General features: G+C 29.4%; 1 protein-coding gene across 5 annotated transcripts; it reads right to left on the bottom strand.

Annotated features, from left to right (window-relative positions):
- Window positions 1-921: 921 nt before the first annotated feature.
- On the bottom strand, window positions 922-5471 carry LOC137837484 (tubby-like F-box protein 8). Of its 5 annotated transcripts, XM_068646487.1 has the most exons (6): window positions 5346-5408; window positions 4626-4652; window positions 3882-4337; window positions 3656-3743; window positions 2662-2794; window positions 922-1794 (listed from the first exon to the last, which is right to left on the bottom strand). In XM_068646487.1, the coding sequence occupies exons 3-6, from the start codon at window positions 4221-4223 to the stop codon at window positions 1080-1082; spliced, it is 1278 nt and encodes a 425-aa protein (XP_068502588.1). In that variant the 5' UTR covers window positions 4224-4337; window positions 4626-4652; window positions 5346-5408; the 3' UTR covers window positions 922-1079. The 5 variants fall into 5 exon arrangements, with proteins under 5 accessions (XP_068502588.1, XP_068502585.1, XP_068502589.1 ...); XM_068646484.1 differs by lacking the exon at window positions 4626-4652 and having other exon boundaries at window positions 5346-5471; XM_068646488.1 differs by lacking the exon at window positions 4626-4652 and having other exon boundaries at window positions 3882-4236; window positions 5346-5452.
- Window positions 5472-13480: the final 8009 nt, after the last annotated feature.

Below are 13480 nucleotides of genomic sequence, written 5' to 3'. Positions count from 1 at the left end.
GGCAATGAAAATTCTCATGACATGACACTCTCAAACAAAAATGGATGAAAGTTTCTGACAATTGGCTTTGTTGTCATTATAGTCAAATCTTGCTGATTGTGACATCATAAAGCATTGCAGTGTTCAATTCTTTTTAATGGCTTTGAAGTTCCCTTTTTTGTTTTTATTTTAATTTCCCTTTTATACAAGTATTAAGTTCCACATATTAATTTCATTAATAAACTTTATATTTTCATCGGTCTCTAAAATAGAGAGATTAGTTTCACTGTTTTCTCTGTTCATATAATGTTTTGTTCTATGAAAAAGCTAATAATACTCTCTCAAACAATGTTTTGTACTAGAGCTTTCCTTAGAAAATATAAATTTTGGGTGATATCGAGTCTCATGAAAAAGAAAGTTCATCAAAATTTATAATTTCTAATAGATTAAAAAATGGTAGGAAAAGAATGTTACTAATACTCCTCTTCTACTACGTATTAGAAATCAAATTCACAACTATGCTATCCAAGCATTGTGTAAGAGATCATTCATAAAAGCGATACCAAAGAATAGATATGAATTAAATGATCATTTTAATTTGAGGATTGGTAATGTTCATCATTGTAAGTGTCTTGCAATCTACAAAGGTGAAGCATTAAAAGATTAATAATTTCGTAATCTATAACAATCTAACTGTGATTCACTCAAATCTTCCACCCTAATGTGGATGTAGCAACTCCAAGAATTATACTTAGAATTATGTCTTCCAAGTTTTACCATGCAAAGTAATCTGTTAACAGCTGCATGTATACTTTTCAATGACAAAATTATATCCATGAGTTAACTAATGAAGTACCAAAAATACTAATGGAATTAGCAAAACACTGCAGGGAAGCAACGCATGTTTGAGAGAGAGTTGTTGCAGACTAACACAAGGGAAAAGGAAAGGCAAAACACAAGAAGAATTACATTGAGCACAGGTTTTTCTGTTCTTTACAGTTAAACAATGTGGTGTATTATGACTTCATGCAGCTTCACCACCCAGTGTATACATAAATGGAGGTAGAATCCTATTGTCTTTGTACCATATCTCAATGTCACTATTCACAAGCCAGTTTTGTGTCAAAGCTAGTCAAACAAATGGCAAAAGCCTGAAATGCAGAAAGGGGATATCTATAGTCCATAGTAAAGATGTCCTTGCCAACTTTGCCAAACTGAAGAATAATCTTGTCATGATCAGACTGAGCTGGCTGTGATGACGGCGGTGGAGGAGCACCGGCTGCAGGCGGCTGTGTTGCAGCAATCAGCTGGAAATTCTTGACAGATGCAACTGTCACCCTTCCCCTGAAGTTGAGGCACCAACACTGCAGCTGTTCATGCCATCGTGGTGCTTTGTTTCTAAGAACTAGAGGCATGTCCTTTCCTTGCTCCTCTTCATTGCCTGCCACAACTATGTCTGAGAACCTAGAACTGCTAAACTCAGTCGAGCTGTAAATTGATCTAGCAAAGGATATGCTCCTGAAGGAATCTTCGAGAGAGCGGGGAAGAAGCTCTGGCTGGCCAGGCACAGTGCCACCAGGCTCAAGGGCTGATACAGGGATTGAGTGCATGCTGCAGTTCATCCTGCGTGGTCCCCTAGTACCAAGGACATTCAACTCATAGGTGATCTGGGCAATATTGTAGCTGCCACTAGGGACCTTGGGAGAAACCTTTTTGGAATTAAACCTTCGGCTTCGACCTGGAGGAGACAGCTGAGTATTGTTGTAGGGAGGCTGTGTATCATAAATTATAAACTTGGTGCCAAGAAAATTGGACCTGAAATGAGGGAAATGACATACTATAAGTTCATACTGCCAGAAAAAAAATACAAACAGTGGCTTCTTCAACATTAATCTGAGGAAATAATGGTATTAGAAATTACAAACCATAAACAAATCCTGAAATGTAAAAAGCAGATACATGGATGAAAGTTATAATCATCATTTCAAAATTAAAGGAAGAATAGACAGACAGTAGACACATGATTTGCAGAAAAGAGAAGAAAACAGAAGTGCATTAATACATACAAACTTGGCTTTCCTTAACAAGCATCAACAGTTTCAACCATGAAAGACGCTTACATGTTTCAATCTGCCAATTGAAGAAGGGAAGTTTTCCGTTACAGTAATTTTAGATTATAAATGCTGAGACGCAATACAGGCCATAGAAATAATATATTATTCAACTTGACATACCAAACTCTTTTTTAAGTTTGATGTTGCTACTTAGTTACTGTAATTTGTTCTCAAATTGATATTTGAGCAAACACAATACCCACTAAGACATATAGAGGGAGGATGTATGTTTTGGTAGACACTACACAATTGGATAAATACAATTACATATAAAAGAATACCAAGCAATCATTGAAGAACTATGTAATGTGGATACATAATGGGGAAAAAAGGACATGCTCGTCAAAAGATTTTCAAAACCAGGGATATGAAAGATCTCAGGGAAGTACTAAATTTAATTATCATCAATGCCCATGATCATATTAAAATCCACAGGAACTAACTTTCAGAAAAGACACGTTAAAAGATTTAATTATTTTCTATGTTGTTCAAAACAGGTATCAGTAAAATTCCATGATTTTGACACAAAATGCATGCTGCAAAAAGTTAGAATCCCAAAAGAACATACCTCAGTTTTCCGATGTAAGTGTTACTGGATCTCGATATGTTGTCCGCATCCATTGATATAGTATACTCTGTGCAAGTTGTTCTTCTGGTCCGTTTTGCAGAAAGAAGAAACTTTCCATTTTCAACTAGCAAAGCTGCAAGAAGAGTTATGAATTCATATCCCAGAGAAAATGACAACCAAGTCCAAGAAACTTCTCACTGTACATTTGTAGGCTATAGAAGTGCAGTAACAGCCATGTAATTTGTCCACTCAAGAATGGAAATATGCCACTTTTTAGTAGCCAGAATAGCAAAGAACTAAATCAATACACTAAATCTCATAAACAAAACTAGTTTATTTGTCCAACTTCTAAACCTACACCTTTCTAGTATAAATACATGAACACAACAAACATAGAAGGCGGCAACAGCAACGAACATGGCCATTGTTAAGTGTAGACAACAATCTCTATGTGGCTCAATCTTTTACAAACACAAATTGCGTTCTGATGAAATGGAATAAACAATTGCCACTATGACAAAACATGGTTAGCAAGATCTAGTTTGTGGTGAAACAAAATCATATCTTTTAGTAGATATGGTGGTCACCAACATTTAGATATTAAACTAATAATCCAGTGATCCTGTACTCCAGAAAGACACACGTCATCAATTTTGCAGGATGAACCAATCTTAGACACAACCAGATTTGGTTTTTTTTTTTTTTTTATCAGCAACAACCAGATTTGGTTGGTCCACAAATCTTGAACAAAAATAAATTTTACAAGCATAAGATAGATCATTTGCTATTAAACAAAATTACAAATCCAGAAACACATTTAGTTCAACAACGAATGGTAAATCTGATTAGTTCATTATGGAAATAAGAAAAAAAAACAGATCATAAGTTAAACTGCGCCATCTAATAAATTACATAACATATAAATTCAAACCAATCAAAAAGGAAATCAGACAAACTCCTATGTATGGGTTTCAAATGTAAAAACTGAGCTTACCAGGACTCAGACAAAGGAATAGGTGGTAAGTCAGATTAGACTTGTCTCTCTTGATAAAACACTGGATGGCCCCATCCCTTGAACCAGGCTGTAAAACAAGAGTCAATAGAACATCAAAAAGAAAAAATATGGGCAAACACTCTTGTACAAAAACTCATTTATCATGCATAAACCAGTTCTTTAAAATACATCTTGAACATAGGATAGAAGATAACAAAAGTCTCACCTGCTTCAGGGAGACTGGGAAAGTAATCTTCCCACAGAACTCAGGACTGGTAACAATTTCTTTGCACATTTCTCTCCAGGACTTGCACACAGCAGCACATGCAACCACGTGCTTCCGAGCAGGCCATGTTGTCTCACTTTCTTCCAATCTTCTAATAACATCACGAAGAAGCTCAGGTGGAAGGCTAGCCCACCGGCTGTTCTGTATGACCAGAGGGCGTTCATGCACCTCGTGGACCGAACTATTCGACTTGCTGCCACCAGGAAGCCTCAAGTCAAAACTCCGCCTTGACAAGCTTCCAATCCCGTCCCTCACATCACGAACAATACTGCGGAAGGACATTTGCTACAATACACTAACAGCACAAGAATTTTATGCACTAACACCACTTAATTCACAAGGCTCCACTATCCACTCTATTCAGATGTCACAACTCACAATTAGAAGAGACAATAGCTGCAAATCAACAAAACTTTAATTTAAATCCAGCTTCAATGCTTAGTTATTAAGAAATAAAAGTAACAGAACATGGATAGGGAAAAGCACAAAGAGGGAAAAGGAAAAAGAAAACAAAAGAGAGAGAGAGATATTCTCATAAAAAGAAAGCCTCACATGAACCTAAAGTTTAAAGCAGCCTAAAATTTCACACTTTTGTCAGAATCATATTTTAAAACATTATCTCAGACAGTTGAACCCCTAAATCTAACTTCTTAAGAGAGCAACAAACCCTAGTCAGAATCTTACAAAAACTGTGTGCTTGTATCAACCAACCTGAGTTTCCATCACAAAGGGAGAAAAAAAAAAAGTCAAAAGTGAAACTAGAGAATCAGTAGTTATTAACTAATAAGCCCAAAACATCTATTTTATCTTAAAACAGATGCATCAAATTTCCTGAACCTCTAAGAATGTCTCACATGTACAGGAACAACCACAATCACACAAGGCAGAAAAGGAGACATAAGATAGTAATTCACATAACAAACCTCAAATACCAAACTCATTGAGAAATAAGGCCTTCTGCCCACCCTAATAACAAGAGATCAGTATAAACAAAATAACAACAACCACAACAACAATAATAATAATAAACAACCACACAAAAAATTAAAAATATCAATTCATATAATACAAACTACAAGACAGATAAGTCAAAGAAAAGAAAAGAAAAGAACTCAGAAAGGTCACCAAATTAGACCCAAATGAAAATTCCACAAGAACTCAGACTAGAAAAAGAAAAATGGAAACTTTCAAAAGCTAATAGGAGAACTTAGAAGAGCAAACTTAAGAAAACTGTTGATTAGACCATGAAGAATTCTGGGTCAACACTCTAATCACCGTTCGGAAGAAGAAAAAATAGTAAACAACGAGGACTGCATACTAAAGAAGAATCAAATACAAAAAAGACTAGAAATTTACCATTCAAGAAAGAAAAAACAAGATCAGAGAAGAAGAATTAGAACTCACCATGAAGGTCCAAGAAGCAATATTTCCTTTCTCTTTCCTTTTCCGTGTCTGTGACACAACCTCTGACTCCGAAAGACACGCACTCACTGCATTTATTAAATCCCACCAAGAAAAAACTACTACTAGTGTATTATTATTATTATTATTAGTGTAGGCTCTGTCCTTTTTTTAAATATTTGTAATATAATATTATTACATCATCAACTTATAACATTTAATATATAAAGAAATTATAAATGGAAATATATATTTTTACATACATTTTTTTTAGAGAAATATTAAGTAATAAATAATTTTTGAAAGAGTGATGATATGTTGAATTTCAATGTGATTAAGATTTTTGGTATTAATACTGTAAATTTTTTCGTCCTCTTCCTGTTTGATGAGATTTTTCATCAGGCTGTTTTAAAATTAACATTGATGGGGCTCTCAGGGATACCCTGATCTTGCTATTTGTGAATGTATTTTTTGTAAGAGTATGAAGGAGTTCATTGGTGCTTTCTCTACGTTTCTTGAAGTTCAGACGGCTATGGTTGTTGAGTTTTATGGAGTTATACATGTTATGGAGGAAACTCAAAAGATGGGGCTTACTAATATATGACTTGAATGTGATTATGCCTTGGTTTGTATTGCATTTACTGCTATGACTAATGTTCCGTAGATGCTTCGTAATCGATGAAATACTTGTCTTAATTACTATGAAAAAATCAGGTTTAGGGTTACTCATATTTTTCATAAAGAGAATGTGTGTGCTGATAAGTTGACTAATTTAAGATTTATTCATAGAGAATGATTTCATTGGTATAATACGCTTCCATTTATTATGTTCTTATAATTCTTTATGAATATGTATAGTTTACATATGCATCGATTTTGTTAATATATGGATTTTGGTCTAGTCCCCCCATATTTTTTTGTATTTTTTTTTAATAATACTTTTTTCATGTGATGACATATGATTGTTTTTACTTGAGGGGTCAACCTAGCTAAGATGTCAAGTTGCATAGTGATGTATATCATGAAAGTTTTTATAAAAAAATAAAAATTAGTATTTATGATGTATTTCAACTTTCATTTATTTTATCTAGTAAACTTTTTTATTAATAACTATATTTATTAAATATAATAATAATTGAGTAAAATTTTATTATTTAAATAAAAAATATAATTTGTTTCATGTAGAACATCATTTATAGTTGTTTGAATTTTAAAACAGAGTATATAAAAAGAAATTAATGCAATGTATTTATGAGACATTAATTATATAATTTATAATAAAAGATTGAAAATTAATGACAAGATGTTCCTATTGCAGAAAAGATTGTTATTATAACAAGTATGAATTAATATGAAGTTCTATTGTATAAAAAATCAATTAATTAAAATATATGCATTATTATATGTAAATTTGAATAATTAAAACAATTTAAATATATATATATATATATTTTGAGAGTGTAATTCACTACAAGAAAATCATAAAATAAAAATTAATTTTAGAGACAAAAAAAATTAATTGTTATAGTGACTAAATTAGAGACGATTTAGAAATTAAAAAAACTTTTGGTTTCTAAATTAGTTTGTATTATTGTTAAATGGTTTCTAAATTGGCATCTAATTAGTTACCAAGGTTTTTGCTACCAAATTTAGAATATAAATAATTGGTAGTTAAAACTTGGTAGATAATTAAATATCAATTTAGAAACTATTTGACAATAATAGAAACTAATCTAGAAATAAATAAAAAATTAGTCTCTAAAATGGTCTCTAATTTAGTTACTATAGCAACTAATTATTTTTTGTCTCTAAAATTGATTTTTATTTCATTTTTTTTTGTAGTGATTATCTTTTTATTAAATTTGAAAGTTGAATTTTATTTATAATTAGAGTGAGTCCCACTTAATGGAATAAATTTCCAAATAATGAATTTCAAATGAAGAATGTGATTCATATGAATAAAAAATATTGTTGTCATCATCATTATATAAAATCAATATACAAATAAAGTATATATGTAATCATCACATATATTATTATCTTGTTGTCCATTGGCTTAATAAATCTGAGTGATTGATAGCCCTTCCAAATATTCTATTGTTTTACAAATTTAGTTTCATACAAAAGAGTACCAATTATTAATAAATTGAAAAATAAACATATATGTAATATACATTACCTATTTTTGTAGGTAAATGTCTCAAAACTTTTTGTTTATATCTTTCAAAGAAGCACAAGGATTTTTTTGGAAGAAGCGTCACATAGATGCTAAGGATAGGAATCAACCTGATAAAGCATTTAATTAATCTTCATGATTTCATAAAAAACATAACAATCATGATCAGTTTTATTAATGTTAGCTTTTTATTCGAAATTACAGTTCTTAGGTAAGAAAGTTATGGTCGAGAGGGAAAAAAGTTACAAAATCTAGCAATAAGGATTTTGAGTCTCACTTCTAGTGCTACTGGGTGCGAAAGAAATTGGAGCATATTTGGTCAAGTGCATATTAAAAGAAGATACCACTTAGAACAACAAAGATTCAATGTTATTGTCTTTGTTAAGTATAATCTTCAACTAGAGATGAGGCAAAATGTTAGAGAGGAGAAAGGTGATACTTATGATTTTATATGTATTTCTGATATTGAATAAGATGATATATGAATTACTGAAAAGGAGGATTTTTGCTTGTCAAACGATGTGTGATGGATGAATATACATAAATTTTTTAATCTTGAAGAGGGAGCTCCAAAAAAAAAGGAAGATGAGTATTTATTTAAACTATAAACTTGTGCAATTAAGTTAATCATAAATGTTATAATACTTATAATATGTTTTTTTTTTTTTTCTTTAATAGGTCCAAGAAATTTAACTACTAAGGTTGATAAAAAAAAGGGAAAATATACCATACGATAAATGATAATGACATTGAAAAGATTGTTGAAGAGGCAGAGGAAGAGGATGAGAATGAGCTGCAAGAGAATGTTATATTAGAGGAAGAAGATAATTTAAGTGACATTAATCTCGGAGATGATGAATAAAAACATAAAGTTAGGATGTAGGATTTAAATATAGGAAATAATATTTTACATTTTATTATTATCTTTTTGATTTTATGGATTGAACATTTTGACTTTATTTTCATATATGACATTTTTAATGTTTTTTTTTCATGTAATTTAAGTGACATTTCATATATTTTCTTATTTAAAAATATCATATTTTATTTATCATTCTACTATTCATAATAAGATTTTATTTACAATTAAAAAAAATATTTATGATTTGAATCTCGATTCGATAACCATGCCTTTTAGCATAAGGCATTTGCAAAGTTGATGCTTCAACTAAGCATTCATGAAAACTATTATCGTTTTCTAAAAATCCTCATTTCTCAACTGCTCTTTAAATGTGGGATAATATGTTTCATTTGGTGATAATAGGTATTCTCGACTAGTTTTTCCTTTTATATGGGAAAGAAAATAATACCCAAGAAGAATTTATCTCCTTCTGAGAGAGATATAATATAAATTCGACAATGAAATAATCATGTATGTGTATTAATTTTATATAAAATAGTATTGATAAGTAAATTATTGAAAATAATGAAATATATATTTTGGCCATTATAATTTTTTGTGTTAGGGTCTCAACCATATGTTTTAAAAGGAAACAATACAAAATTTCTTGAATGTTTATTAAATTATCATCATGACTTACAACTTTAATGTCACGTCCACCTGCCATTTATTTTGTGTCTCTAATAATAATTGATGCCAGTTGAGATGTAGTCGAAAGATTGTATTGTGGTCGATTCACAAGACACTTCTTAATAAGTAAATACATTCATGATGAACATTTGGTTCTTGAGCAAGTTGTATAAGTATATGTTCATCCATATGAACACCAAGTGAAGTGAATGAAAACACATGGTTGTAACTTTTGATATGTTTTCTAAAATGTCTACTTTCAGACAAAAAATCCAAATATATTTGAAGTACTCCACATGAAACAATAACATATGGAACTGACACTTACCTACCAAAGCAATATATATAATGTGATTCATGATAAAAACAATAGTGAATGACAATGTTCAATGTCACTAACAATGTATAGTAAAAGTATACTAACAATGTTCAATGTCACTAACATATATATTACTTGATCCTACTTCACTTTCATTCCATCCTTGAAATTTTTGTATTGAAAAATTATAACTTGTCATATTAAGTAAAAGAAAAATATTATTTTTGCATAACATGAATTATAAATAATATAAGAAAATTGATAATGTAATTTTAGTGCAAATCAAATTTTACAGTTGAACAAAGTTTATATTACAACACTTGGGAAAATTGAGAAAAAAGTAAAAGTAAATTAGAAAAATACTATAAATAAAAGTTTGATGATAAAAGCATCCTAACCATGCTCAATGTTAGTGACATATATGTTACTTGTAACACCCCACAATTTACATATAACTATTACAATAAAAGTTCTACCAGTTTCTATACAAACTTGGAGTTTTTCAAAAACATTCCTAATACATTATTAGGATTTATAGAAATACCAATATTTACATATCCACAACTCAAAATAAGACCCTGAAACCTCTAAGGCTCTCCTGCACCTGTATGGTCATCTGCTCGTGTACATAGTACAGTCATCGCGTTCAAACACAACAAGAAAAACAAGGGTAAGCTATTGAAAATAGAATTTTATAATATACACAATTAAATCAAAAGAGAAAACCAAATTACATTATCAATTTCTCAAATTATTCAATTTTCTTCAAATCTCAACAATAAACAATCACATAGAGCTCACATGGATCTACACATCCAGAATATTCAACAAACAACGTCTTCCAGAAGACCCGTATTAAGTAAGTCCTACCAGAGACTAACACCTGATCCAAAGATTACCAGCGAATCCAACAGAAAGGATCAAGGTAAGTTCAATACAACCCAAGCCGTGCATCTCATATGTCACGGTGTGCATGAACTCCCCCATCAGCTTCTCACCACCTGATATCTTAGTCTATGTGACTTAGATCATTAGTGAAGCTCGAAGATCTCTGTTACCACATAGGCATCAATACTTAATACACAACAAACATCACTCCATACATTATCCCAAATGTATGAATTCAATTCCATACCATTTCGTCATACAATATCATTCAAAAAGTGATCCAAAATATTCAAAAGTCTATTTCACATAAAAAAAAATAACACTTTAATACTAAATCATCAAAACAGAATATTTCCACAAATTTAAATAATATATAAACAAACAACCCAATATATATAAACACACAACATCCCTGCAAGAGAAATTGAATATTGGGACCACGTCCCTTCCACATCCAGATCTTCTAGCCTAAGGTTCTATTAAAAATTAAATTTAGCTTCTCTTACCTCAATTGCTTGCTTTCCAAGCAACTTTTAGAATTTTATTCCCCACAGTCTGGATAAGCTTCAAGATTTACGGGCCTAATGCAAGTTATCCAAAAAGAACAAAAATTCAGTATATAGTAGAATAAGTTGAGAGGATTAAACTTCTCAACTGACCCCACCAATATTGATGACTAAATCCTAAGGAAAAACAGAGAACAAAGCCAGCTACAACGTGATCCGATCAGATTCTAAAATAGATGAAGATTGAGAGAGAAAATTAAGAGAGAGGGAGAGAAGAGAATATGGAGAGAAAGAGAAATGGAGACAAAGAAGAAAAATGTGTGCAAGGATTATGTTGTTTTCTTTTAAAAAAACACACTGTTACGTTTCTTAGTTATCCTTCATTATTGTTGTATCCTTAAATCTGTGGTACAAAACTATAACCTTGCATATTAAATAAATAAATAAATATTTAAAAAATTAAATTTTTATGCATAGCAAGAAATACAAACAATGTAACAAAAATTAATATGTAATTTTCATGATTTTTTTCCAATTAAATAATCTTTACATTACAATACTTAAGAAATTTGAAAGATAAATACTTGTATTAAAATTATTAAAATACCATAAATTAAATTTTAGTGATAAAAATGTACTAACCATATTAATTGTTACATATATATTACTTGTTACATGTATATTACCAGGTCGTGCTTTATTATTATTGAATCTTTCAAACTTTTGGTGGTGCAAAATTATAACGAGAAATAAATAAATAAATAAAATTGTAATAAAATTCTTTTGAGAGCAATATATATTTATAATATATATAGCATGTGTGTATATAATCTTAAATGTCGCAATATATAAAATACACTACTTTTGTATACACATTTTCTCTAACTACTTTATACTTTATAGTTTACAAATTAAATATTAAATATAAAATATAACTGTAAAAAGATGTAGTGGTATTATTTGGATATATTATTTTTAATATCTCTATATTTTCTTTCGTTACTAATTCATTTATGTAATAAAAATATTATGGCAATATAGTCTTCAAATAAATAACTTGACGTGTTAAATAAATAAATGAAATTATTAAAAACTTGACAAAGGAATAAATGTGCGTAAAAAAATCACGATGAATAAAATATACTAATTGTATTCCATGTTATTAGTACTGTATTACTTACTTCCTTCTTTCTCATTATATCTTTGAAATCTTTGTAAATGCAAAATTATAGCATTGTCCAAATTATTTTCTGATTACTCTTCGTCTTTTAGTTGTAGTATTTAATTTTATTCTAATGTTAAGTTTTAAATACTTATATTTTAATTTTATTATGTTATCTATTAAAATAAATATAAAATATCATAACAAAATTTAATACAAAATACACAACTTAGATATTTTTAAATTACTAGAGAAACATTAAACATTTAAAAAAAAACTAAATCACACAATATCTTCAAGAATCCCTACCAACCTAAAACTCAATATGTAATATGTTTTTGAACTTCTGGACGAAAAAAAATCTATAAGTAAATAACTCATAAAGAATATTTAAATTTAAAACCCTTATGTACATTTGGATCAACCTCCTACAATTATTAATAATAAGAAAGGAAATAATTTAATTTAATAACAAATAAAATAATTTAGTTGAAGCTAATTATAGAGAGACACCGAATAAAGATTTTAAATAATAATTTGGTAAATTAGAAATTGTTCAATTAAGCTATTACCCAAAAAGTAATGGCACTTTAACTCAAATAATGAAAACGATGTAGGAGGTCCAAAGCCTTAATAAGGGCAAAACGCAGGTATAATTATGATTATCATACTTTTAGTCTTCTAATTGTGGAAAGAAAAAGTCATCATACTTTATAGCATTTACCATCGAAAGATAGGACACTCCTAAAACACCACCTAATAATAGATTTACAAAATTAAATTCTAGTAACAAATAATAGCAGATTAAATCTACTAATGTTTAATAAAGTGAACAAAATCAATTTTGGTTAAGAACTACATGACTAAATAATACATTAACTAAAAGAAATAGTGTAAAAAATATTGTGAATAATTTAAAAGATAAAGTTAAATAAAAGGATTATATATAAAAAAATATTTCTTACAATAAAATTATTAAATATAAACAAATTTTAGAGATAAAAAATAATTAATAACTATATTAACTAAATTATATATTATTTTAGAGATTAAAAATTATTGATATGTAAAGTAGTTTTTATTATTAGTAAAATTTATAAACTAGTTTTTTAAATTGATATTTAATTAATTACTAATGTTTTAACTACTAATTACTTTAGATTTAGGAGTTAAAACTTTGATAGCTAATTATATATTAATTTTAAAAATTAATTTAAAATTTTTATTAATAATAAAATCTACTTTAAATACCAAAAATTTTATTACACTAGTAAAAAAACTTAATCACGACTACGAATAACAACACTTGATAGAAACTCGTCGTAGCAAAAAGTGTTGTGGCATTTTCGTGAATAATTTGAATTTTTGATGCTTTATAACGATGGTTATAACTATAATTGTCATTAATAATGGACACAGTGAGAAATAACGACGGTTCTCCCACCTAAATCTTAAACCCTAAACCCACTTAAACGTCGTTATAAAGGTGAATAAAAATGAAAATTTTCCGAGCCCGCGCTCTCGCACTCACTCTTCTTCTCCAACTCGCGCCCTCA

The sequence above is a fragment of the Phaseolus vulgaris genome, chromosome 4 (assembly GCF_000499845.2).
Source record: "Phaseolus vulgaris cultivar G19833 chromosome 4, P. vulgaris v2.0, whole genome shotgun sequence".
Lineage (NCBI taxonomy): Eukaryota > Viridiplantae > Streptophyta > Magnoliopsida > Fabales > Fabaceae > Phaseolus > Phaseolus vulgaris.
This window is presented reverse-complemented; position numbering and strand designations above follow the sequence as displayed.